This window comes from Zootoca vivipara, chromosome 1 (assembly GCF_965207765.1).
Source record: "Zootoca vivipara chromosome 1, rZooViv2.hap1.1, whole genome shotgun sequence".
NCBI lineage: Eukaryota > Metazoa > Chordata > Lepidosauria > Squamata > Lacertidae > Zootoca > Zootoca vivipara.
This window is the reverse complement of record NC_142582.1, coordinates 8,079,720-8,106,828: the sequence shown is the minus strand read 5'-3', so window position 1 is coordinate 8,106,828 and position 27,109 is coordinate 8,079,720. Positions and strand designations below refer to the sequence as shown.

The following is a 27,109-nucleotide window of genomic DNA, read 5'->3' as shown; positions in this document are numbered from 1 at the left end:
TGCAGCGTTTGGGAGCCAAAACATCCGAGTTTCAAGGTGTTCAGGATCCAAGGTGTAACTGCACCTGTCTATCATTTTTGGGGTCTTTGCATGTTTGCCTAACTAGGCGTACCCCCTATAAAGCATAAGTTATAAAGTGGCCCTAAGGGCAGAACTATATATTACCAAAACAAAAAACAACAACCCACCCCTATCCAACTACAGTGGTACCTTGGTTTACGAACTTAATCCGTTCCAGAAGTCCGTTCTTAAACCAAAGCGTTCTTAAACCAAGGCGTGCTTTCCCACAGCAGCGGGGGACTCAATTTAGAAATGGAACACACTCAACAGAAAGCGGAACATGTTCTGCTTCCAAGGCAAAGTTCACAAACCAAAACACCTACTTCCAGGATTGCAGTGTTCTTAATCCAAGTTGTTCATAAACTAAGCTGTTCTTACACCAAGGTACCACTGTACTTAAAACAGTTGCCAATATTTTCCCCACTCAACACTAGGGATGTTAAAAGATCAACCCGTTGTTGTTGTTGTTGTTCTGTTACTTTGGTTTCAGCCTGTAAGAGAAGGGCCTGTTACCTTTAGGAAACATACACAAGGAGCCGTATCTGAGCCCAAGCCAACAATCCATCTCCCCATGCCGCTTGTTAAAGCACTTCACCTGTTATGTTTCCTAGCCCTGCTACTTGAGACCCTTCCACTGAGCATTTCCCTGCTCACGTAGTTGGCTATTTCTGATCAGGGGAGGGAAATGCTTTACATATTGATCATCAGGATATGGGGGAGCGGGGAGGGTCGTGGACAAAAGAGAACGTGACATAGGTTGGCCATATTCAGCATTTATTCTGACATGCGGCTTCTCCGAAAGGTACTCTAGAGTGGCAGAGCAGCCGAAGCTTCTTGCAAGCTGCTGCCACACAGAGTTGGTAGCACAAAGCAGGACGGACTGTTGGTTTAAGGCAGGTCCTGGTACGTGCATCCTAAAGGTGATGGAATCTGCAGTGTTAAGTCGGGAGGAAATGGTCATCTATTTTTAGCAGTAGGATAGTGTGACAAAGTCCGTTGGCTCCAAAGTGGCTTTATCACACTATAGAAGATGATGAGAGGGAAAATAATTAGGGCACTTCGGGGTCTCGTGTACCATATCTACATGTATATAGCCTGTGGCATCCGTTTATATGTTACAAGAGATGACTATGGATATGTACTCGCACCCGACTGCATGCTGAAAAGAAAGAGGGACGGAGAGTAAGGAAGTCACAGGCACACCTGGAAACCACCCTAAGCAACTTTAGCAGCTAGACACAGAATATTAGGGTCCCTCGGTGGCTGCAGCCAATTGCTCAGAAGCATGATTTAATGATGGGGAAGGAGGGATTGTGGTGTGATCAGCAGCACCAAAATTCTAGGATGATACATCCCTTTTGAAATGGTTGTCTTGGAGGGCGCGATCACAGGACCAGGGCCCAAGGAAGCTGAAAGAAGCTTGAAAAGTCTGTTAAGGTGAAACGACAGCAAGGAAACGGGTGCATTTATGAAATGAAAACATTAGCCCGTTACCCAGGTGACGCCCTGGAAATGCGTTTTTATTTGTAGACTTCATTCCCTAGAAATCAGTGTGGCACAAATACTGATCCCTGGTCCACCATGCGAGAAAAAGTATGGATTCTTTTCCAGGGGTAGCCAGAAGGAACTTAAGTCTCCTTGGTTCCATTCTGTCCGGAGATCCCACAAAACACCCCATTCTTTGTACAGATCTAGAATACCTCCCCGCCCCCGCCCCCAGTGGAGGTTTCCCTAAACCCAAGACCCAGTTGAAACTTGATTTAATTCACTCATGTTTCTCTTTCTCTGACTTCTACCACACTGAAGGCAAGAGAAAGGGGGAAAAGCATCCTCTCCCAGCAAGGTTTAACCATTTAACGGTAGAACAGAAGGAAGAAAGGTCAGACTTGAGCCAGTAAGGACCCACAGAGTCCCTTCCACCTCCCCCTTGGCATAGGGTTGAATTGCTCTCTCTCAGAATCCAGACCTTGAAGTGCCAGTGACTTGGCTACAAGAGGTTGGTGATTAAACTGCCATTTATGTTTTTTCATTCCTGGGCTGCCTGGGTGGCACAGCAGGGAGATCAACAGGAGATATTTACATCATTTGTCACTTTGCTGGACAGCATGTGCTTGTTCATCCTCCCTAAGGAGATAGGCAGTGTTATTACTCCAGTGTTGTTTTATGGCCACCTTTGTTAATGTTTCATTTTCTTGAAACAAGATGAATTTTCCACTAGAAAATGAACCAAGCGTTCTGTATAGGGATATTTTGTTTGGGGGAGAAAGCAAGGAATGCAGAGAAGGTGGGTGTGAATCAGGCTAATTGGAAGTCCTCTGAATTAAATGTTGTCTCTCTCCCCTCTCCTACAACCCCCAGTGCATAGACTGGCTATGAATTTGGCTCCTTTCCCCATCTTAACCCCCATTGAAGAGATGGGATGGGATGGGATGGGATGGGATGGGATGGGATGGGATGGGATGGGAGTTGCAGCCAGTAAAATGTACTTCACGCTCTATCATGGCCTGACTACTTCACATATTTAGGATCAGGAAATTTTCTTTGTTGCCTTCCTTGGCAACAGTTTGTGTGGCTTGGCTCAGTTGTGTCATGACCCTGACTTTAGGCAGTTGCCAGGGCACGGGTTCAGGAGAGGCTGCAGACTCCAGTGACATGACTCCAGAGGCAACAGGGCACATGGCTTTGAAATGGAGCCAGAACCACTGAAGGCAGCACAATCTGGATCACACATACTCTCAGGAGTCACTCCCTTTACCCCCGAGGCCCTCATAGTCTACACTCCCCTCCTGGCATGGAGTCATCTGGAGCAGTTTGCCCTGCGGAGTCTACCCTCCTCCTGCTCGCCACTGACTGTAACATGAATTTGGTAGATTGATTTCTCGAGATGCAGTGATCTGCCTTGGGAACTGGGACTTAGACAGCTTTTAATGTTTGCAGCTCCATATTCTAAGCCAGCACCCCTCACAATATCAATTTTAAAAGCAAAGCAAGCTTCTCGTTAGTACACTTTGGTGAGTGAGTATGAGTGCGAGCGGCATATTGTCGAGCTTCTTCACCGAAATAGCTGGAATGGCATCAAGCATTCTGCTTCTTAATCCTATAAGTTGATGAAGAATGAAGACAGGCAGGAACAGAACCTCGACTCCCTCTCTCCTCGACTTTTTGAATTTTATTTTGAGGGGAGAGGACCGTGCAAGCTGATACCTGCCAGAGAGAGGGTCTTAATATTCAAGGCTCTCTAGTTATGTCTGGAACAGGCTCTGCGCAAGGTTTGCCGCACGTTCTCACTCTGGGTCACTCCAGTCGGCCGCTGAGGGGGTGGTCTCTGGTGGAGGGCAAGAAGAAAGGTCACCTTTCCATTACCCTCTCCAATAAACGGCCTCTCTGTGGAGATGGGAGGTCATTGCTGATGGCTTAGATGGTGGCTTCTAGCTTGCGCGCGCCAGAAGGGGATTTGTGCTACAAATCGAATCTTTCTTGCTTCTCCATTACAAATGTCTCAGTGGCTGCTTTCCCCCCCCCCTGTTTCTGGAGGAGCATGTGCTCTGGGGTATAGTTTTAAACTTAAATTTGGGGGCCCAGCATTTGAGACAGCTGGACCAGAAACCAACCCACTGAGCAGATAGACCACACTGAAAAGAATTACTGATTGCTGGTGTTGTGCAACAGAATCCTAACACATGCTTCCTCAGAAGCAAGTTCCCCTATGTTCAATGGCGCTTACTCCCGAGTAACGGCGCATAGGAGAGCAGCTTTTTCTGGAAGAGTTTTTTCAGTAGGGTTGTTTGTGGGGAACTTCTCTTTTCTGAGTTCATAGCCATGCACGGCCCTCCCCGTTTTATTTCCCCCCTCGTAAAATTCGGAGCATGTACAGAATGCACGCACATTTGGTTTCCAGCAGTCATTGCCGTTGCTGGATTAAGAGGTCTGCTTGCAGAAGCCCAGCAACTAACCATGGAAGGGAAGACTCCATTTTGTGCATCCCGTCCATGATTGGAGAGAGTGAGTGTGGGGTGCCCAGTGACCCACCCGCTCAGAGAGAGTGACCCAGTTGTGGAGTCCTCTTAGATTGGGCAGATCCTTTGGACCCAAGGCAATATAATCTTGACTTCTTATCTCTTGCCTGCACCCTTAAATGAATATGCTCAAAGGTAGAGAAACAGTTCCCCCGCCATGATGTTTGCACCCTGCTGCTGATCCTACGGGCAAGGGGGTCTGGGTGGGGACTCGTGGGGCTTCCCAGCAACAACGCTAGGCATGTTTTCCTTGCATCTCTGCATTCCATGCAAAATATAGCACCTGAAGCATGCAGCTTTCTGAATAACTCAATATGGAACCAAGGGGGTAGAGCAACTGCCCTATGAGGAGAGAGGCTACAATATTTGGGGTTTTTTTAGTTTAGAGAAAAGAAGATGTGATGGGGTGAGTAAAGTGGGTAGAGAATATTTTCTCTCTCATACTGCTGGAACAAGGGTCCCCAAACTACAGCCCGCGGGCCAGATGCAGCCCAATTGGCCTCCCAATCCGCCCCGCAGCAACCCCTGCTGCCGCTGCCGCCGCCCGCTGTAACGGCGTGCAGCACGGCAGCGCGCTTCCAGATCGGGAAAAAAGCGCCAAAAATCGTTTGTGCGCATGCGTATGGGCATCTCCCGACCCAGAAGAGGTCATTTCCGGTGCACTTCCGGGTGATTTCCAGCGATTTTTCCGACCTGGAAGCACGCCACCGCGCCAGTAAGTGTGTGCGCACATGCGCACGGGCGCGCACTCCCCCGCCCTCCGGCCTGCCGCACGATCGGCGCGGCGGGCACCGGCCCAAAGCTGGGTAAGTCTGGGGACCCCTGTGCTAGAACTCTGGGCCATCCAATAAAGCTGGATGTTGGAAGATTCAGGACAGGCAAAAGAAAGTCCTTCTCCACACAGTGCATAGAGATGGCTACCAAACTGGATGGCTTTGAAAGAGGATTAGACAAATTCATGAAGAGTATGACTATCAGTGGCTGCTAGCCATGATGGCTGCGTTCTGCCTCCACTGTCGCAAGGGGGGAGGGTGCTCTTAGGTCCTGCTTACCTGCTTCTCATAGGAGCTTTTTTATTCACTGCTTTATACCTGAATGGGGAAGACCTGGGAATAAGTCATTGTGATTGGCCTCTTCGCATCTCTTCTGGTCCTCAAGACCCAATTTGGATGGGGTCAAAAAACCGTAAACATTGGAAATACAGGGATTCCAGGAGAGCCTGAATTTTTAGCTTGCTGTACAGTGTTGCCTCGCTAGACGAATTTAATTCGTTCCACGGGTCTTTTCTTATAACGAAAAATTCGTCTAGTGAATCCCATAGGAATGCATTGAATATTTTTTTTGCCCATAGGAACGCATTAATTGAATTTCGATGCATTCCTATGGGAAACCGCGATTCGCTAGACGAATTTTTCGTAAAACGAATTCGTCTAGCGAGGCAACCTCCACTAGAAAAAACCTTTCGTTAAGCGGAAATTTCGTTAAGCAGGGCATTCGTTAAGCGAGGCACCACTGTAGTTGTTAAATATGAAGTTGTCATTAGTAACACATACACACAGACACACAGGTTGCAAACCTATTTACAGTCACCTGGGAGTGAATCTTATTGAATTCAACAGGTCTCACTTCTGAGTAGGAAGGAAAAGAATTGCAGTGTTGAGACTGTTACCATAAGCATTACTTACTGGGGAGTAAACTTCACTGAATACAGTGTGTCTTACTTCTGCCCAGAGGTCCTGGTTTAGCTGTGATTTGGAAAGCCATGCCCGAATTATGGAAGATAGGATTGCAGTGGGGATGGCCTTAAAAATTCTGGGTCTCTGAAGCTTGATGACTTGCGGAAGGGCAGAATCTTGCCTTCAGATTCCTTTTCCGCTCCCCCCCCCCAAAAAAATAGGAACGAAGCGTGTTTTTCATCTCCAGAATCTCTTCTGTGATCCTGTCACAACCTCCTTCGTACTTGGCAATTAAACTCTTGTCACTTGTTTTAACAAACGTGACGTGTTTTGTCATTGCTTGACAAACAAGTGCCACGCTGAAACAAGACGGAGCTGATTGTGGGTGGTTGTGGTAGGGAGCGCAAGGCAGTGGCGGGGGGGGGGGCAGGGGGCGGTGTGCGGAAGCTGTTCCTTCCAAATATAATGGCTACGAACAACATTTACATCCTCTTCCCCCCACCTCCTCCTCTTCCCAAGCCTAATTAATGAAATGCTTTAAATTGCCTGCTTGTCAAAAATCCAAATTACGTCCCCACCCAGGGGAAAGCTCGGTCATGCAGACCTTTTATTTAAGTTGCTGAGAACTCTGAAACGCATGTATATATATGTGTGTGTGTGTGCTTTGATGAGCCTGCAGGCATGCCACCTAGCAACGTTCTTCTGTCTCTCCCCCAGGGGGCACCCTTCTGCCAGGGAACGAGCCCACAGTGGACACGGTGTCAGTGCAGCCCATCCCAGCCTACTGGTATTACGTTATGGCCGCCGGAGGTGCTGTTCTGGTGGTGGTCTCCGTCGTGCTGGCCCTTGTGCTCCACTACCACCGCTTCCGCTATGCGGCCAAGAAGAGCGATCACGCCATCAGCTACAAAACCTCCCACTATGCCAGCGGGGCCCCACTGGCGGTGGAACCCACCTTAACGATAAAACTAGAGCGAGACCGCAGTTCGCATTGCTGAGAGCGGAGCCAGGAAACACAATTAAAAACAAAAACAAAAACTTTTTAAAAAAGACTTTCAGAGACGTTGCCTCAATTTTGCACTTTTCCTCCTCACCCAGCATACCTGTGAACTCTATAGACATCTTCCCCCTTGGTTCTTTTGACAAAACTCTTAAAAATGATATTGCTGCATCGTGGATCGCGAGAGGAGACTTGCCTCCCCCCCACCCCAGCCCGGTCTCTTTGAAAGTGGATGCTCCTTTTATTTCGTTTCTCAAGGACTTGGTTGTTTTTTTTGTCCCCGGTAGACAACTTGCAAGAAAACTCAGTAGCGAATCAGGAGGGGTATGCCAGAGTCAAGTTGTGTGTGCTTGTATTATCTCTTATCTATCTATGTATGTAAGTGTGCATGTGTGTGGGGAATTGGCTGGATGGCTATTTCGAAAAGGTCCTTTGGGACTTGCTTGTGCCGCTGTGACCTTCACAAGGGGGTGCTTTTTCCCCCCTGCCCTGCCTTGTGAAAGGCCCGGAACACCTTTTTGAGGACAGATACACTGATTTGTTTACTAGGAGAAGTGAACGATGCTTTATGTTGCCTTATCTAGCTCTGGCTGGGTTTACATTTGATATCCTTAATGAAAATGTCAGCAGGTTCATCCTGATTTTTTGGGGGGGGGAGGCTGGGCCCGTGGAAAAAATTTAAATGGCAAGCCTAAAGATAGGGCGAACAAAACGCCACAGTGCATGATGGGGGAGAACAGAGAAAGGCTTGGAGACGGTCAACTTCAAGGTCTTATAGGGTTCCCTCACCCCCCCAGAAATCACAAAAACATAGCCATCGTTTTGGTAGTGGAATTAATCCCTCAACAAAACAAATATTTTTCAAGTTGCCTTATTAAAAAAGAGAGAAGCTTGTAATGAATGTTCAGTTTATCTGTTAAACCCAGCCTTAGAGAGACGCATAGATGCCAATAGATGTAAGGTTTTGAAAAAAAAATGCTATAGCTCCTTGAATCTGAGGTTTATTTTATTTTATAGGTAAACCTCACTCTTGGTGATGCTTTCTTTTCTTTTTTTGTGAGAGCAAGGAAATGCCACCGTTATGTTTTTACTGGTAATTTTGAAAAAAAGACACAAAGAACGCTTTGCCCTCTTGTTTTCTCTCTCCATGTTGACATAAATGGCTGCCTGACACAATTTACTTTCGTGGCCATGTTGCTTCTTAAGATGTTGGTAATGACACCTATCAACCAAAGCCCCAAGAATAGGGCCTGCTAAAACCCAACTATCTCTGCATCTTTCAAGAAGATGGTATAATGGAGCCTCTATCTATTGATTTTGCTCTGAAGTAATGCAATGGAAATGCCTTATATAGATTTATCAAGTGATAACACACAAAGGTGGTTGGAACGGTTAAATCTGACATATTTTCTGGCAAAATACATCTCCACTTAACACTTTGTTTGCTTAAAAAAAATCCAGCCATTACTACTTGCTATATCCTTCTTAAAGTTCCCGTCCGCCATTTCTCCCTCATGTGAGAATTCAGACGAGAGTAGTAGCATTGTAATACTGGGGGTGAAAGTCCAGGAGTGCTTTCCATTGATGTGCCTCTTATGGAAGCCCTACTAAAATCATTGGGGGCATATCCAGGTTTCCTCTTGTCTTGCTGTTCCCCCTGGGGAAAACTGCTCTTTGGCGCTCACTCAGAGCAAACAGCAATCAGGTTTTCCACATATTTCTTCTGATTTAAAGAGTGGTTTTCCCTGGGAGAGGACCGGGCAAGGGGGAAACCACTCAGCCCCGTGTCTTGGGGCCGGTGCACACTTCCGCTTGCCTCATGCTTTCTAGGCACCGGACAATGGAAGTGTGGACCGACCCCGAGACCTGTCCCTGATATAACCGTGCGGGACAAACTCCCAATGGGTTGAACCCCACAGGGTTGGCATGGGTCATGAAAGCAAGTGGATATTCTTTGCCAGTTCCCCAAAAGGAACACTTTTATCTAGGGATGTCTATGTCACATCCTTCCACTCTGTGTTATTCAGGTAGCATGCTCAAGTGCATGTAGCAAATTTACTCTGCCCAGATGCTTGCTTAGCTGGTTTAAAATGCCACACAGTGCTGTTTATTGGGGAAATTGTTCTTTAAAGTGCAGAGTGTATATGGGGGTGGGATTGGGGAAAGGAGCGTGTGTGCTTATAAACTGCATCTTGAAAGAAGGGATTTGTGAGAGCAAAGCGATCACCTGTCCCAGATCACAGAATATATATATTTTTTGGGGGGGGGAGAGATACCTTGACTTCATCTTATGCCAGGAGATAAGCAGAAGCCACCTCTTGAGATGTGATTTGTTCGTTCTTGTGGGTCCCAAGAGAACATCTTCCAGTGTGGAAGTAAATGATGTTAGTAAGTACCTTAATTTCTGTATCCCTGGTACGTGTGATAGGAAATCTCCAAAGTGAATTTGGCACCCTGGGCTCCTTTGGAAGGAAAGGTGGGATAAAAAAATAAAACAAAACGAGAAAAATGTAAACTTTCCCTCCCACTGATTTTCCCGATCTCCCCACCCCCAACAGCAGTCAAGTGTAAATACCTCCAGTTGTATTCCAGATTTCACAATAGTTCAAAATTGCTCAGTCAGCCTGGGTGTGTTTTAACCCGATTGAGAGATCCCATTTTTAGATATTCGCCAAAGACTGCCCTGCCACCCTCCCGTGATTTTTACTGCCACTTTTCACTCCCTCCCCCTTAACAGCTGTGACATTGTCAACATCACCCAGTTGCCTGTGTGTGAAAATATCTTGTGGAATTTTGAAATTCTTGACAATGTACTGTGTGGAATGTAATAAAATGATGGTATTTTTTATACATATATCTGGTTTTTGTCCCCCTTCTCCCTTTCGGATCGTAAGAACAGTGTGTCTGAACGAAAATGCGTTTCCAAATGTGTGTGTGTGTGTGTGTGTGTGTGTGTGTGTGTGTGTGTGTGTTGCCTAGGGGGTCTTTAGATCTATTCTTTCAGGGTAGATCCTTATCGGTGTGTTTCACCCAGGAGAGAGGGGGTAATCAAAGGGAGGGGGGGTCGGAACCAGCTGGTCAAATGGTAGGTGTGAGATTGGAGACTGGGGAAAACTGACTGAAGTTATTGTGGACTGAACAAGAACAGAAAACATAGAAATGCAAGGCAAGATGACTAAAGATCGCTGGAATGTGAGGCTATGGATTTCCATCACCCAGGTGGGGAAATATGGAAGGTTATGAAGCCCTCGCCTCTCCAGGAGGACTTGACATTAAAACACTTTGATCACCTCCACTTTGAAATTCGAGGCTTAAATCTTAATACATTAAAGCCACTGATTTGAAGTGAAGGAAGGGTGGGGGGAGTTGGATTATATCACCACTGCACTTTTTTTTGCTGAAGATTATGCTGCTGTTATCCCAGGAATAAAGCAAACAGCCCCCGATTTCATCTCACTAGAGTAGACCACAGCCACCACATAACCCATAGTCATGCTTTGAAAGACTGGATACTTTGGTCATCCTGGCAAATGTTGAGTGGACATTGGAAAATTTGAATCCCGCTCTTGGTTATGAATGCAGAGAATGACTCAAGTCGGCGGTGGGGTAGCTGTTTAATAATAATAATAATAATAATAATAATAATAATAATAATAATTTATTATTTATACCCCGCCCATCTGGCCGGGTTCCCCCAGCCACTCTGGGTGGCTTCCAACAAAACATTAAAATACAGAAATCCATCAAACATTAAAAGCTTCCCTAAACAGGGCTGCCTTGAGATGCCTTCTGAAGGTCTGGTAATTGTTGTTCTCTTTGACCTCTGGTGGGAGGGCATTCCACAGGGCGGGCGCCACTACCGAGAAGGCCCTCTGCCTGGTTCCCTGCAACTTGGCTTCTCGCAACAAGGGAACCGCCAGAAGGCCCTCGGTGCTGGACCTCAGTGTCCTGGCAGAACGATGGGGGTGGAGGCGCTCCTTCAGGTATACTGGACCGAGGCCATTTAGGGCTTTAAAGGTCAGCACCAACACTTTTAATTGTGCTCGGAAACGTACTGGGAGCCGATGTAGTTCTTTCAGGAACGGTGTTATGTGGTCTCGGCGGCCGCTCCGAGTCTAGCTGCCGCATTCTGGGTTAGTTGTAGTTTCCGGGTCACCTTCAAAGGTAGCCCCACATAGAGCGCATTGCAGTAGTCCAAGCGAGAGATAACTAGAGCATGCACCACTCTGGAGAGACAGTCAGTGGGCAGGTAGGGACTCAGCCTGCGTACCAGATGGAGCTGATAAACAGCTGCCTTGGACACAGAGTTGACCTGCACCTCCACGGACAGCTGTGAGTCTAAAATGACTCCCAGGCTGCGCACCTGGTCTTTCAGGGGCACAGTTACCCCATTCAGGACCAGGGAGTCCTCCACACCTGCCCGCCTCCTGTCCCCCCCCCCCCCACACAGTACTTCTGTCTTGTCAGGATTCAAAATCTGTTAGCCGCCATCCATCCTCCAACCGCCTCCAGACACTCACACAGAATTGATCTTGAGTGTGTCATCAAATAATACTGGAAACTAGTTTGTTAAGGCTGCTGAGGGGTAAATGCAATTCCCGTGATTCTTTTGGGAGGGGGGATGTAAATACGCTTTAAATGCGTGGTGTATATGCAGCCTGAACATCAAGGACAAGGATGCTGCTTCCCCCATAACTACACATAAGAGTAACTCGTTGACAGAGCTAAGGGCAATCTAGAGTTGTGTTACCCATGCCTGTCTTCAGCTGATCTGCAGAAGCTCAGAGCAGGCATCCCCAAACTTCGGCCCTTCAGATGTTTTGGACTACAATCCCCATCATCCCTGACCACTGGTCCTGTTAGCTAGGGATCATGGGAGTTGTAGGCCAAAACATCTGGAGGGCCACAGTTTGGGGATGCCTGGCTCAGAGGCTCTGCAGAAGCACATGGGGATCACACCATGTGATTGTATTGAGTCAAACCTTTGGTCCATCTAGCTCTGCCGCTTCATATTTTTATGGATGAAGCAAACCCACAAATGATGCAGATGGCAAAAAAAAAAATACTTTAAAAGAGGGCGGCTTTCTGGGAAAAATTGACTTTGGCCCAATCCCGCCCACCATTGAACCCAACGGACTATACGTAATGTTGGCTTTAGGCGAGATCCATGGAACGTAACCCCCACGTAAGTTGTGGGCTTACTGTATGGGAAGATCTAAAGTTGCTGGTGTGTGTATGGGGAGGAAACAGCCCGCCTGGCATTGTCTGTGCTGGCCCACTTCCCTTAGTTTTTCCTTTGTTCTACCTCAGGAATCTTAGAGTATAATTAGATGGTATAACATAAAAGTGCTGCTGTGGCTTCTCTCTTCTCCTCTCCCCACTGAATGTTTAATTCAGTTGAGGGAAACCTTTGGCCCTCCAGATGTTGCCGAACTGCAACTCCCATCTTCCCTGCACATTGTCCAAGCTGCTAGGGACTGATGGGAGTTGTAGTTCAGCGCCATCAGCTGGCAGGGGCAAAGGCTGCCCACACCTGCCCTAATTGAACATCGTGCAACATGTCTTGCCTTGGCTTGCTGTTGGCTGCGCATCACTTGCAGTCCAGTCCAGCAGCCCATAGCAAGAAGTTATGAAGAAGGAAGCAGAAGTGCTCAGAAGGGGACACTCCATCCTGTTTCCTAAGCGCTTGTACCCTCCATTGGCACTGCGTCAGAGGGAGAAGAGGTTCCTTTGCAAGGTAAGTGGAAGGCTTTTCCATGCATAGCAAAGCCTGGTGTGCAGGAAGTCCCCACCCCCTGCCCCTCTTCTGATTGGCAGAGACTATCTGAGTTTGCATGTCTCTGCCTAGTTAAGTTATGTGTCTGAATGTGTGTGTGTGTGTGTTCGCCACATCCATCAGCAGCACGTGGCTTTTGGAGAGCTGCCCCCAGGCCAAACCTGCCAAGTTGCTGTCGGAGAAATAAGGGACCGGGCGGAAGTAGCAGACCGGACGTAGCGCTGCCGCCATTTTGGAACTGGGCGGAGCATGCTCAGAAGTGACTTTTGATGCTGCTTTGCCCAGTTCCAAAATGGTCGCCACGCCATAAGTCGCACTGCAGCCATTTTGGAGCTGGGCAGAGCAGCATCAAAAGTCGCTTCTGAGCATGCTCCGCCCAGTTCCAAAATGGCCGTCGCGCCAGAATAAACCGGGGGGGGGGAATCTGTTTTTTCAGCTAGGAACAGCTGGAAAAACGGGGATTTCCCGGGGAATACGGGAGACTTGGCAGCTATGCCCCAGGCCCCAAAAAGTCAACCACCCATTTTAGAGCTGCGTTGGTCCACTGGATGACCTGACTAGCTGCTGAGTTAGCCGATGAGCCTTCCAATGCTGTCTAGGCTGCGATTCCTTCATCAGATGGGCTCCCTCAGTAGCACTGAAATCTGGTCACAACTAATTCCAGTTTGAGACACCATACAGAACCCTGTCTCTTGGGCCAGTTCGTATATCACTTCTGTATATCAATTCACACAAATAGTCTACTCAATGTGAGCAATCTATCCGAGAAGGAAGGAGCACGCATAATACCCAAGATCAACTTGTGTGGGTAAGGTGTTTGTTTGTTTTTGTTACAGCACACATACTGCTCACAGAAGGTGATCTGGGGTACGACACTTGTCCTCCACCCCACCCCCACCCCGGTAAATTTTACTAGTCATGTCCATAGTCCATAGTTACTAATCAGCCCAAACTTGAAGATCTGACAATGTTCCTTTTTTATGTGTTCTGAGATCTGGTGAGCCAAATGGTGGCAGAAAATAGGTCTGATTTTTAGATGTAGAGAAGGTCAACGTTTACTCCAATATCAGCTCCTGGCAGAGCTTGGCGAAAGCTGGAAACAGCTGTAAGAAAGCCACACACACACCATAGCTGCCAAGTACCCCGTTTTCCCCGGGAACCCCCCGTTTTTACTTACCTTTTCCCGGTGGTCCCCTGTATCACTTCGTCTCCCGTTTTTCTCCGTTATTTTCTCCTGCCGGTGGCCATTTTTTCCCCTGATTTGCCCTTCTATGGGCACAAAAAATAGCCGCCGTCGGCTTCAAAAGTCGCACCTACGCATGACCAGAAGTGCGTAGACACGACTTCTGGTGTCGGCGGCCATTTTTGGTGCCCATAGAAGGGCAAAGCGACACCGGAAGTTACGTCGACGCAACTTCTGGTGTCACACGGCTGCCGGTCCCGGATTCTGCAGTCCGGGACTTGGAAGGTAAGACACACATACCCGCCCCACAACAAATTTTGGGATGGAGAATTGGTGCTGATATTTTGTAGGACCCTTAATTTGAAGAAACACACACTGACAAATGGCTAGATCCTTGTTTTTTTAAAAACAACAACAACAACAACAACAACAACAACAACAACAACAACAACAACAACAACACGGCTTAATTTAAGCCACAAGATTGCTAACGCTTATTACCCAGATCCTGATTTCCAGTGTTGTGTCACTGAAATGACACAAATGGTGAAAAAGAACTGCTCTAGCCATATGCAGGATGTTTTCTCCTCACTAGTGAGTAACTACATCTAGCATCCATCCATCTGGGATGGGGTTGGGTTCCAAGTTGAAGACTAAACCCTGGTCATAAGTCTTCTCTGTGGTGCTCTGCTGACTAATCTCAGACAAGGATCAAACCCCATTTATGCATAAGATTCAAGCCTCTGTGATAGCTCACCACTCCCAGATTTTCCTTTCTGTCAGTGCTTGTTAGGAACATAATCATCTTGATCAGCTGAGCCAACTCATACGATTCATTTGGGATTCTGCTAAAGTGTTCAGTTACTGAATGTGATTATGCCAGATTTCTCAGGAGAGCGTACCCGGGAGACGAGACACATCATTTCAAAACGTCCCAGAGGGTTCGAGATAGCTCAGCTACAGCAAAACAAGGCAAGAAGCTGCCATTCAAAAAGCACATTTGGAAAAAACCTTTGCAAATTAGGATGTGTGTCTGGCTAGCTTGCCCATTGTCAGGTGCCTTTTTGGGGTGGAGGGGGTGGAATAGCTTAGCCTCAGCCGTTACAAATCTGCATAGCCCTAAATGAATTATGTGTAGAAATGGAGCCCCAATTTTGAGAAACTGTTCCTTGCACTGTGCTGACCCTGACAGCAATGGGGACCAGAATGATTCATAGAATCAAAGAGTTGGAAGAGACCACAAGGGCCATCCAGTCCAACCCCCTGCCAAGCAGGAAACACCATCAAAGCATTCTTGACATATGCCTGTCGAGCCTCTGCTTAAAGACCTCCAAAGAAGGAGACTCCACCACACTCCTTGGTAGCAAATTCCACTGCCGAACAGCTCTTACTGTCAGGAAGTTCTTCCTAATGTTTAGGTGGAATCTTCTTTCTTGAAGTTTGAATCCATTGCTCCGTGTCTGCTTCTCTGGAGCAGCAGAAAACAATCTTTCTCCCTCCTCCATATGACATCCTTTCATATATTTGAACGTGGCTATCATATCACCCCTTAACCTTCTCTTCTCCAGGCTAAACATACCCAGCTCCCTAAGCCGTTCCTCATAAGGCATCGTTTCCAGGCCTTTGACCAATTTGCACAAATGCATATTGAATTTGTGAAGGATCCTTTTCTTAGGGTAAAGGACTTGAATAGATCACATCCATGGCATGCTGTCTAGCCCTGGGGTGGGGGTAAAGTGGTCCTCAAGATGTTGCTGGACTACAACTCCCATTATCCCCAGCCAGTGTAGCCAATGGTCAAGGATGATGGGAGTTGTAGTCCAGCACCATCTCCGGATGGTCAAAGGTTCCTCGCTCCTAGTGTAGCCATTTGATTCTGTGCTCCTCGGGATGTGTTGTCTACCTTTATGCAAATCTGCGCTATTTGTCTAGGGCTGTGGATTGATTAGGGTCACTTTTTATTTAGAAGAGAATTGAGTTCACATAAATTTACCTATTTCAAAGCAGATGACTGTTTTTACAAAGGCAACAAACTTATCAGATTAAGAGGGATGCTTCTCAATAAAAGGGGTGGGGTGGGGGTATCGTATATGTTGACAGCCCCCCCCTCTACTCATGTACCACCAAAAAAACACTGGTTAACACAGCTGGTGGGAATTAGCAGAATCTGCACAACTAATTAAGAAATCTGCACTTCGCTTTTTACAGACACCGTATGCCATACTTCCCAGTTTAGCAAGGAAACTGCCGTTGAGTTGCATCTTAGCACTGGCCGATGAATAATTGTTGAAAAAGTCATATTAAATAAATTGCCTGAATGAGCTGAAAGCACCCAGGTCATTCCTATCAAGCCTTCAGCATTTAAAAGCCTTTTGCAAGTCTTAAAAATCTACTTTCCCCTCCTACCCACCCACTCTGTGTTCAATGAAATGAATCAGTTCATTAGAGCAATTAGCTTTTCATCTTTCATATTGTCTTATAATCTGGGTAAAGCGCTAATGGAGAACAAAAATGGTCATGTTCTCAGTGGGTATCAATTTTCATAATCCCGCTGCCTTCAGGCATATTAGATGGATTCACCAAAAGAACTTGATTGATTACTCTGGAGATGGAGGCAGCCCCGAGGAACAAATATGAGCAGTTAGAGGAATTCTGACGGGCAAGTGTTAGAAGTCAGAATGGCAAGTGGGTTGTTAGGGTCAGACTTCAAGCAGCTGTAATTTTTAAACGGCAACATTCTTGGCTGCAAAATGCTTTCCACGTAGGAGAGGATAAAAAGATGAAGAGCTTCCGCTTGGAAGAGAGGTGGTGGGACTGAATTATCAGCATTTAACTTCAAGTGGTGTCTTCCCCCCTTTTCTTAATAAGAATGTGCTGGAATCAAAATCAAATTTTAACACATGGCAGATTTAAAATAAAACAAGGCCATATGTTTTTCATGATGCACGGGTTTAGCTTCATTAATGTTTCAGGTATCTGTAATCCTTTTCATAGAATCATAGAGCTGGAAGAGACCACAAGGGCCATCCAGTCCAACCCCCTGCCAAGCAGGAAACACCATCAAAGCATTCTTGACATATGGCCGTCAAGCCTCTGCTTAAAGACCTCCAAAGAAGGAGACTCCACCACACTTCTTGGCAGCAAATTCCACTGTCGAACAGCTCTTACTGTCAGCTCTTTGCCTGTGGGCCTGAGGTTCCCCATCCTTTAACATTTACAGTCTACAAAGGAAGGGAAGAGGGTGGAGTACTCTCTTTAATACAATGAGCTGACAGAACCTGTGGAGGCATCTAGGTTGGAGCACCCCAAGCAAGCTTAGATGCTGCAAGGATAGCTCCCAACCTGTGAGCTGGCCTCCTCCGGCCATTTTCAGCCTGGAAGGGACATGCTATCTCAAAGTACAGGTGCCAAATGTACCAGATTGAGCCCTGGCGTCTGGGCCCTGCTCCTTCCCAAGTCTTCCATCCACCTTTCCCTTCTCCTGACTTGAGGCCAAATGGGAGTTCTTGCTCCAGCAGATGGGAGAGGAGGGCAGGTGCAAAAGGACCCAGGGGGAAGTGGGGCAGTCTCAGCCAATCAGCAGTTCCTTGTGATGCCAAATAATATCTTCTGGGTGCGGCCTGAAGAGATTTCCAGGGGCCAGAGAGAGAGAGAAAGAGGTCCATATTTTGCCTGTGGGCCTGAGGTTCCCCATCCTTGCCACCCAGAAACCAGCAGGGCTTCTTCTTTGTCCACATTCTAACTTATTTGTGAGTTGGTGCCATCCTGTGTCCAAAGCTCAGGTGGATTATATATACTGGACAGCATAGCTGCCAAGTCTCCCGTATTCCCCGGGAAACCCCCATTTTTCCGGCTGTCCCCAGCCGAAAAAACGGATTTTTTTGTTTCTCCCCAGTTTATTCTGGCGCGGCGGCCATTTTGGAATTGGGTGGAGCATGCTCAGAAGCAATTTTTGATGCTGCTTTGCCCAGTTCCAAAATGGCTGCAGCGTGACTTCCAGTCTGCTACTTCCGGTCCAGTCCCTTATTTCTCAGGCTGGAACTTGGCAGCTATGCGGTACAGTCATACCTCGGAAGCCGAACAGAATCCGTTCTGAACCGAAGTACGACTGTATAGAGACCGAGAGACCGTCAATCTCATGTGGAAGTTCTCAGTATGTAGCACAACCCAGAGGTTGTCAGGCTGACACCAGAAGATTTTGTTTTTGTATGAAGCTCTGTCCAAAACATTTCAGCTTGGCTGGGTTCATTTAAACATTTAAATTTGGCAAGAGGTTTTCTTTTTCTTTTTTTAGCCCTTATATAAACTCAAAAGAGTTTGCAAAAAGAAAGCTGGTTGTCATTGATCTGGCTGTACTGAATGCTAAGCCTGTGCAACAGGAGAATTACACAATATCTCTGTGTGTGGTTGCAATTCATTCCAGGCATTCAGAGAGTAGGAATAGGGAGAAATCTTTGGCCTAGTTGACATAGAAAGGGGAACCTACCTTACTGTATGAAACAATATGCAAACAGACACATAGTCATTGTTCCGTATGATGCCTGAATTTTGCAGTGCAGATCTTCGGCCAGGTATTGTGCGCAAAGATGCATGTGCTAGGGGAAAGTGTGCATGAGAACGCATCTGTTGGTGGAAAAAAAAAACATTAAAACGCATCACATTAGGGGAAACGGCTTGGCAAAAAAAAAATGCATGCATTAGGTAAAATTGCTTACAGAAGTGAGCTTATTCAGCAAAATTCACACTATAAAGCCGATGAAGTTTCATGAAGACCTTTTGGGGGGTGAGGGGGGGACTTATGATATGTTGTGGAAATGTCAAATACTGAACTTAAGAGTGGGAAAACGAGAAACCAAAATCAAGAAACCGAAATTGACCCATCGCTCTCGGAGAAAACTGCGAGGAATAATGGATAGAATGTCAGACATGGACTTTGGAGAACTAGGCTTTAAATTTCAACCCTGCCGCTGAGTCCATGAAATGGTGCTGAGATCGAGACAGGGCTGGGCGTGGGCAGCTATCTGCAGAGAGCCATGAGCCATTGGGCAAGCAACTAATCTGGACTGGAGCAAGAGGCAGGACTGAGCAAAACCAAGGATGCAAGAATACGCCAGAGACCAGGAAGACCGTGTTGCTTGAGGAAAGGTTCACTGGAGCAGAAAGCCCTCTTATAGGACCCAAGGGGGTGAGCCTTGGCAGGTGGAGTCAGTCCAGGGCTTGATGGCTGCAACTTGCAGTTCAATGGCCCGCCACACGGGGCAGCTGACCATAGATCCCAGCAGCACCTGACAGGTAACTCCCCTCCCTCCAGCGTCACAGGCAGGGTGAGCTCTACCATTTGACAAAAGTGAGGCGGCTTTCTGCCAGAAGCTTGCTATAAATAGCAGCATGTGTACGAGTTATTTAATTTAATATTTTGATTTTCCTGGAATTGGAGGGAGGAAAAGGAGGGCCTTTTGCATGTTCTGCCCTCAGGCATCAAATGTGTTGAGCTGCGTCTACGCACAAGTTTGTTGTGAAGGTAGCCCCAAATGGACTCACAAGCTCCTTGGAATGAAAGGAGGGAGGTGCAAGCTAGAGAAGCAGATTTCCAGTCGTCTCCCCTAGCCATAGGGCTGCTCTTGAGTAAATGGTAGCCTCTGTGCTTATGTGGGGGGTTTTGTAAACTAATTCCCTTCCATCCAAAACGAGGAACGTCTCACAGCAACCCAAAGCTGGAATTGGCAGAAGTCATTTCTCTTTGTCTCCCCACCCCTCAATGTAAAAATAATTATTTCAGGCTAAGACCTGTATGCCCCTCCCTCTAAACTCTGATGCACACCGACAAAATACATACATCATCTGTAATAAGCATGTTTGGAAAGCTAATTGTGCTGTATCAGCTTTCCCCTTCCTCCTCTGCCCTTAAATGCAGAATAATTTTCTGCAATCTTTTTTCTTTCTTTCTGAGGCTTCTCTTGGGAGATGACAAGAGTCCCTTGCATTTCTGGCGCAAGGCTGGTGCCAAACACTCCCTTCGCCCATTTCCCTGCTAATGCAAAATAGTCTTGGCTTGAGGCTCCGCTGTAAATCACTGTTCTTTCGGCCATTAATCTCGAGAACACCCTGCTATATTTTATTAAGGTAATTGCATGGCTTTAAAAGGCTCTCATAGGCTTCCCAGAACTGTGCAGCAGCTTCTCTGCATTTTTGTGTCCAAATGCTAGAAGAAGATGCAGCGCTGTGTGCATGTTTCTGTCAGCCCCTGGAGTCACTGGTGTCTGCTCAAGGGCACTGCAGCCAGCCTCCTTTACGGCTGCTTCTGCATTCTGCGGCACATTATGGCCACATATATATATATACAGTATAAGGTTTTTCTCCAATGGGCAGGGCATGTTGCAAGGCATCGCGTGAGGGTGACTAAACCCAGCCTGTTCAGCAGCCAGAGCTTGAACAGAGGGCCTGGGATATTTGTTTTTTGACTCATTCTCTCAGTCTGTGCTGGAATAATCAAATAAAAGTCATCATCGCTGAGCTTCACCAATACAGCAACTCACACAATTGAGCAAGGGGGTCCTGCCCCACTGGGCCAGGGGCGGGCTTTGATGTTTGTTTGTTTGTTTGTTTGTTTGTTTGTTTGTTTTGCCAGGGCCGGCCCTACAGCTAGGCTGGGTGGCGCAGGGCACCACGGCGCTGGCCTGCCAGGAGGGCACCGCGAGCTGCGCCCGCCCGCTGGTCCGCCGGTCCGCCATGCAGCTGCGCCTGTGGCAGCCGCACTGCACCCACCTGCCCACCGCGCTGGGAAACGGGGCGGGAGGGCGCCGGAGAGATCGCGCTGTGCCTGCCCGCCCGCCGCGCAGCAGCGCCTGTGGCAGCCACGCTGCGCCCACCCGCCCACCGCGCTGGGAAACGGGGCGGGAGGGCACCGGAGAGATCCGGCGCACCACGGCGCCAGGGGCGCTTAAGACGGCCCTGTGTTTTGCAATATGGCACCCTGTGCAAGGCCAAAATTTGACACCCCCAAACGGATCATCACAGTTATGCATATTCACCATTTGGTGCCCCCTTGGCTCGCCACCTCGTCCAAAGGAACCACCCACACCGTACTAAATCTGCCACTGCACTAGGCCACAACTGGTACACTAGTGTCTGGACTCCATCCCAGTCCCCCTGATGGATTTTGGTTGCCACTCCACTGTGCAGTGCAGAGCTATGATGATACCTGAAGGAGCGTCTCCACCCCCATCGTCCAGCCCAGACACTGAGCTCCAGCTCCAAGGGCCTTCTGGCTGTTCCCTCACTGTGAGAAGCGAAGGGACAGGGAACCAGGCAAAGGGCCTTATTGGTAGTGGCGCCCGCCACTGTGGAACACCCTCCCATCAGATGTCAAGCAGATAAGTTGCTATACAACCTTTAGAAGACACCTGAAGGCAGTTTTTAATGTTTTCCTATGGTTTTGTATATGCTGGGGCAACCCAATCCGCTGGACGGGGTACAAATAATAAAATTATGATGTTTGGAACACATGCACCCTGGACAAAGAAAGTTACTCCCGGCCCTCTCTCATACTACACTTAAGGCAGATACAGAGAAAGGGACTGTTAATTCAGGGGCTTAAGAAGCACCTAACGACATTTTCGTGGCAGAGAAGGGCATGCCGTGCTGTTTGCTTTAAATAAACTATGCTGCAGAAAGCTGCCATGCAGGGAATGGCATGTGGGTTTGCTGCAGGGTGGCAAGGGCAGAAGAGACAATCTCATGCCCTTACCTTCCAAGTCCCGGACTGCAGAATCCGCGACCGGCAGCTGTGTGACACCGGAAGTTGCGTCAACGTAACTTCCGGTGTCGCTTTGCCCTTCTATGGGCACCAAAAATGGCCGCCGCCGGCTTCACAAGTCGCTTGTACACATGTCAGGAAGTGTGTCGACGCAACTTCCGATGTCGCTCCGCCCATCTAAGGGCACCAAAAATGGCCGCCGCCGATACCGGAAGTCGGGTCTATGCACTTCCGGACATGCGTAGACTTTTGAAGCCAGCGGCGGCCATTTTTGGTGCCCATAGAAGGGCAAATCAGAAAGAAAAAAAATGGCCGCCGGCAGGAGAAAATAACGGAGAAAAACGGGAGATGAAGTGATACGGGGTACCACCGGGAAAAGGTAAGTAAAAATGGGGGTTTCCCAGGAAAAACGGGGTACTTGGCAGCTATGCATGCCCAGAGGCACATTTCTGTACTTTTGATTAATCAGAAAAGCCATCTATGTGATAGGAGAGTTCAAAAGCAGAGCACCTTTATTAAAGAGGGGGAAATACTGGGAGAGCCAATAGACCTCATTCTTTTCATTTCCCCTGACCTTGTTGGTTTTGAATACACGGGTGCCTGCCTGAGTCAAATTATCCTGTGCCAGAGGTCAGAGGCGATCAACCTTTCTTGCTATAAACCATGCTGGTTTTGTCTTATGATTTCAGCCTAATCTCGGGTAAATCATCTAGAGAGGTCAGCACAGCGGCTGTGCACGTCCTTTCTCTGGCTCTCAGATGGATGTTTTAAAGCCTTCTACCTGTAGCACTCTCAATGCAAATCCCATTATCTCTCTCTTCTGATTTTCCCAGCCATTTTCAGCTGCTATGCGAAATGTACCTGGGCATCGATTAAAATGCAGCCTCCCCCTTTCAAGATTTATAAATGATCCTTCCAGTGATTCGAGAAAGGCTGGGAGAAGCAGGAAAGCAGCCATTTCATAAGACATCACTTAATTAATAGCTTTATCGTTATTGCCCAGACAGTGAACGTTCAACAGCTGTAATTCATGAAATGTTTAGGGAGCCCCCTACCTCCCCCCACCCAAAAAAACCATAATATTGATTACATTTCCCCCCCCCTCAATTTTGTTTCCTAACCTTGTCATATGTTTTGAAATATTAACTGAATTTGATCAAAATACATGTGTTGTTTCAGCTTATAGGTTATATATAATGCGTAGAATTTCCCTTCCTACCCCCTGCAGCCCCTGGAGCGAGTGTGTGTGTGTGTTGTGGCTGCAGATTTTGAGGGTGCACAGAGGGTTGCTGTAGGAAAGAAAGGAAGGGGAAATCTTCTGTTCCAGCAGCAGTCTGTTCCAGGCATGTAGCAGCAACAATACTGCACTTAATGTCTTACAGTGGAACCTCGGTTTATGAACACCTCGGTTTACGAATTTTCGGTTTATGAACGCCGCAGACCCATCTGCAACGGATTAATTCACTTTCCATTACTTTCAATGGGAAAGTTCACTTCAGTTTATGAATGCTTCAGTTTATGAACAGACTTCCGGAACCAATTACACCCATGCTCCGGGTTAAGTACGCTTCAGGTCGAGTACTCCGCGGACCCGTCTGGAACGGATTAATCCACTTCCCATTACTTTCAATGGGAAAGTTCGCTTCAGTTTATGAACGCTTCAGTTTATGAACAGACTTCCGGAACCAATTGTGTTCATAAACCGAGGTACCACTGTATGTTTAAATGTTTGCAGCGGCTATTAAAACAACAACAAATATGTGGATTGACATATCCACTCCCCAAATTAGCTCTTGAAACAATGTACGTGCTTAGTTGCTTAAGTCAGAGGCAAATTGGGTCGGGTGGGTTTAATGCAGATATGAAAATCTTGAGGGGGAAATGCATTATTATAACAACCTGTTGGTCAGTCAGAGTCCTGCTCTGAATGGAGGCTGCCTGACTAAAAGATCTTTTCCCAGCTACATCCTCAAACCCATTAAGATGGGATGTTTGAGGGTAGAAACCTATAAAAATCCTGACCCACCGATGCAAAAAGCAACGAGGTCCTCCAGGGGATTTGCAACAGCTCGGCTATGTGCAAACTCAGTCTCCACCTTATGGAATAAACGGAGGAAAAACAATAGGCAAGATGTTTCTGTGTGTGAAATGCTTCTTTGCAACACATTGCATTGTTAGAGGATATGACACCTACATCAACCTGTGAATCAATGTGTGCTTATGTGGCTAGCTATGTTGAGCCCTGGGGTAACAGCATAGCTTCTTCCAGCAATATTACAAATTGGCCTGCCAGTTATCCTGAAGCCAGTGGGATTAAACTGGCTTCCTATGCAAGCACCGTGGCTGCACTGGCAAGCTAGATCATGCTGAGAGAATGAAACACTCCTTTGTTTGTTTGTTTTTTGAAAAAGAAATCACACTAAAAGATAGCATTGGAAATATGTGCAATGCGTTGTAATTGTAGTCTGACCTAGGGAGACCCTTCACTCTCCATTCTCCGGTGATCAGATTTTATATTGTGTTCGTCCTGGCTCAGGTTTGCCAACAAATGTGCTGCATAATCCCATTCCCAAGCACTGTGATATGAATCAGCTAGAAACTGCCATCGATGGTTACCCATCTATTGCTCGCAGATTTAAAGGGAGAACAGCAGGCAGGCTACGAAGCCGGCTGAAAGCTGTTGCCGCCACCACAGGGACAGGAACCCTCGTGTATCAACAGTCAGTGGCAATTCAAAATCACAAGATTTGCTCATTTGGGAGGGGACCAACCTTGCCTGCTAATCGTGCCCCGCAAGGACTGGTTCCTGAATCCCCCAAAGAATTCCCCGCTAAGTAAGTTTATGGCTTCACTACAGAACTGGACTGGGAAAGGAAATGGGATTGTGAAGGATAAAGCTTTTGATCAAAGGCACAAACGCCGGCAATATTAGCAAAGGGAATAGGGAAAATTGCTAGCAGAGTAAATAGCTTTTTGTATAAATGTTCTCCTTATTCAAATTTCCCCCAGTGTATTTTTTTTTGTCCTCTTAAGGCCTGGAGAATGAATTTTATTTAGAAAACATTGATTATTCCCCATGACTTTACACACACACACATTTGTGTGTGTGTGTGTGTGTGTGTGTGTGTGTGTGTGTGTGTGTGTGAAACTGCAGAGAAAAGAGAAGAGCGAAGTCACTGTGTCACATTTGCAGTTCTTAGCAGTTTCTTTCCTTGCACCCAACAGATGGTTCTCAGTGTCAGCTCTTGAAGGAAGAGGAGGAGAAGGGTCTAGACTGGTGGGAAGTGGGAAGCTGGGGAGGGGGGCCCGCAGTACAACAGTCGGCATGTGGTCTTAACGTTCTTCGCACAGCAAGTAAGCCCCACAAGCTCAATTTGAGGGGATTTTCTGTTCCCTCGTAGGTTCCCTCTTGTACATTCGTTGTGGGAGGTCTGCGTTCAGAAATTGCTTTCCATGCACAGATTATCCCTTGCTCAATTGGGGCAGTAAATTCTTTCTCCCCAGTTAAACTTGTGAGAATAACCGAGGAACTTGAGAGAGTCACATTTCTGGCCTGAAACAAAGAAGCAGAAAGGAAGGTGTGTGCAGGAGTACAAGACGGGAGAGAACTCTTCCACCTCAATTCATTAGCTAGCGTGTTTCTTCACTGCCCAGCTCCTGGTTTGCAGGGAAAGTGCTAAGCACCCCCAAAAAAATGGCTTTTGGTGTGTTTCATTGACGGTGGAGGCCTAGGCTTTTGTTAACAGGCAGCCAGACCCAAAACGGGCAGTTGCCAGGGGAAATGGACCGTTCAAAAAAGGACCTTTGTGCATTTTCAAAAATTCAAGCCATGCAAAAGTTCAGTTCTGTTCGGTGATGTAAAAACGATGTGGAAAATACCCCTAGAACCTCAGGCCCTGATCAAGCGCGCCCATTTCTCTGCCCTCCCCTCCCTGCCCCACCATTCTCTGCTGCTGCTCTTCACTGAGTTTCTAATATGCTTAAAACCATGGAGCCACCTGGGATGAATAAGGACATAGGATTCTTATCTCATTATGCATGATCAAGCTTTCTTTAGCGCCTCAGCCCTTGCTTTTCCCCCGCAGGACCAATTGCAGCCATCAGCAGTTGTTAACAGCCATCTACAGGTTTACCACTCCCATCAGCCCATCACCCATTCTCCCCCACCCACCCCCACCCTCTGTATATACATAAGGGTCTGACGCTTCTGTTTCATGTGTATCTGAGGAAGTGTGCATGCACACGAAAGCTCATACCAAAATAAAAACTTAGTTGGTCTTTAAGGTGCTACTGAAGGAATTTTTATATTTTTATTTCTAATATGAAGTTATTCTAGAACATGGGTAACCCTTTCCTGGCAAGTCATGTGAAGCTACTACCACTGTTCAGATAAGGGCGGCAATGCCAGGAGTATCCAGGTGAACATGGAGGGAATGCATGGGTATGTTGATATAATCATATCCCAACTAGGCAGTTCTAATACTTCCTTTAAAAAAAAAAGCTCAGGGGAAGAGCACGGAGCAATCTAAGTTTTTTAAACGAGACGCTAGACTTTGTCAATCTGTACCAAATATTTCAAGATTATGGATGGATAGAATCTCATTTTGCATGTGAAGTCTCCCAAGTTTTGCATGTTAACTTAGCATTCTTTTAGGAGGAGTCATTTGCTCGCAATCTGTCCTTGCATGTGATTTGAGTATCCTTCAGCATTCCTCTGCCAGATTTTGGTCCATCTTGGGGTGCGTGTGTGTTCGTTCATGTTCCCACCACTGCTTTCATTTTCTTCTCTACCTCAGAGTTCTGTTTTTGTTTCGTTTTTAATATAAAACCAGATTTGTCCTCAAAACAACTCTTGTGATGTAGGATGCTGTAATTCCTGTTTTTAAGTTGGGAAATTGAGGCGGCAAGTCAGCCAGCATTTCTATAGCTCAGCAGGGAACTCAGTTCTCAGGCCCAGCCCTCAACCCACAGGCCTACTCTGTAATTTTCTCTTTGTTTATTTCTTCCTCTGAATATGTGCTTTAATAATTAATTCCTGGAGTGCAAGCCTTTGGCATTTTGCAAATTCCAGTGTGGCAGGATGCATTTCATATCTGCTAAATTATACCTTTGTGCGCTGTGCGCCAAGTCCCCCTGAAATGCAGGCTTTCCTGTGATGTGGGGAGATGAAAATTGCCCACCCAACTTCCCAAACCACATGGCTGCAGTCATGACCTTCCATGAAGACACAGGCTCCTGTCAGCTGGAATCTCCACCAAAGGTCTTGTGGTTGTCTGCCACAGAACAGATCCGATCGAGATGTGCTTATATTACTGGCACAGCACACCAAAACTCATGCTCAGTATATTACACTGAAGGCAAGGCCACTTTGTTCCAGGAGGAGGGGAGGGAAATCCAGCCAAGAGGCTTTTCCCTGCTGGGTATATTATGAGTATATTATGAGTCTTTGTTGGTTGAAGGAATGGATGACATTAGAGAATCCACATATTCTAGAAGGTCATGATAATATTTTTGGTTGGCACGCTTATTTGTGGTATGAAAAAGTGAAAGTTCATAAAGGATTTACAAACCATATAATTGGGGGCGGGGATTATAGAGTATGAATAAATGAGTAAATTAAGTTAATTTGGATATGCAGAATA

The 27,109-nt window shown here is 47.0% G+C and overlaps 1 protein-coding gene across 2 annotated transcripts in view; it reads left to right on the top strand.

Moving 5' to 3' along the window:
- NRP2 (neuropilin 2) overlaps positions 1–27,109 on the top strand; it is a 214,894-nt gene that overhangs the window by 173,517 nt on the left and 14,268 nt on the right. The window contains exon 16 of one of the 2 annotated variants that reach the window (XM_035137744.3): positions 6,470–9,604. The exons of the other annotated variant lie outside the window; for it this stretch is intronic. Within the exon in view, the coding sequence (XP_034993635.3) occupies positions 6,470–6,750 (281 nt within the window). The 3' untranslated portion in view covers positions 6,751–9,604. Of the gene's footprint in view, positions 1–6,469; positions 9,605–27,109 lie in introns of those variants that run through there. 2 annotated transcript variants of the gene reach the window in all.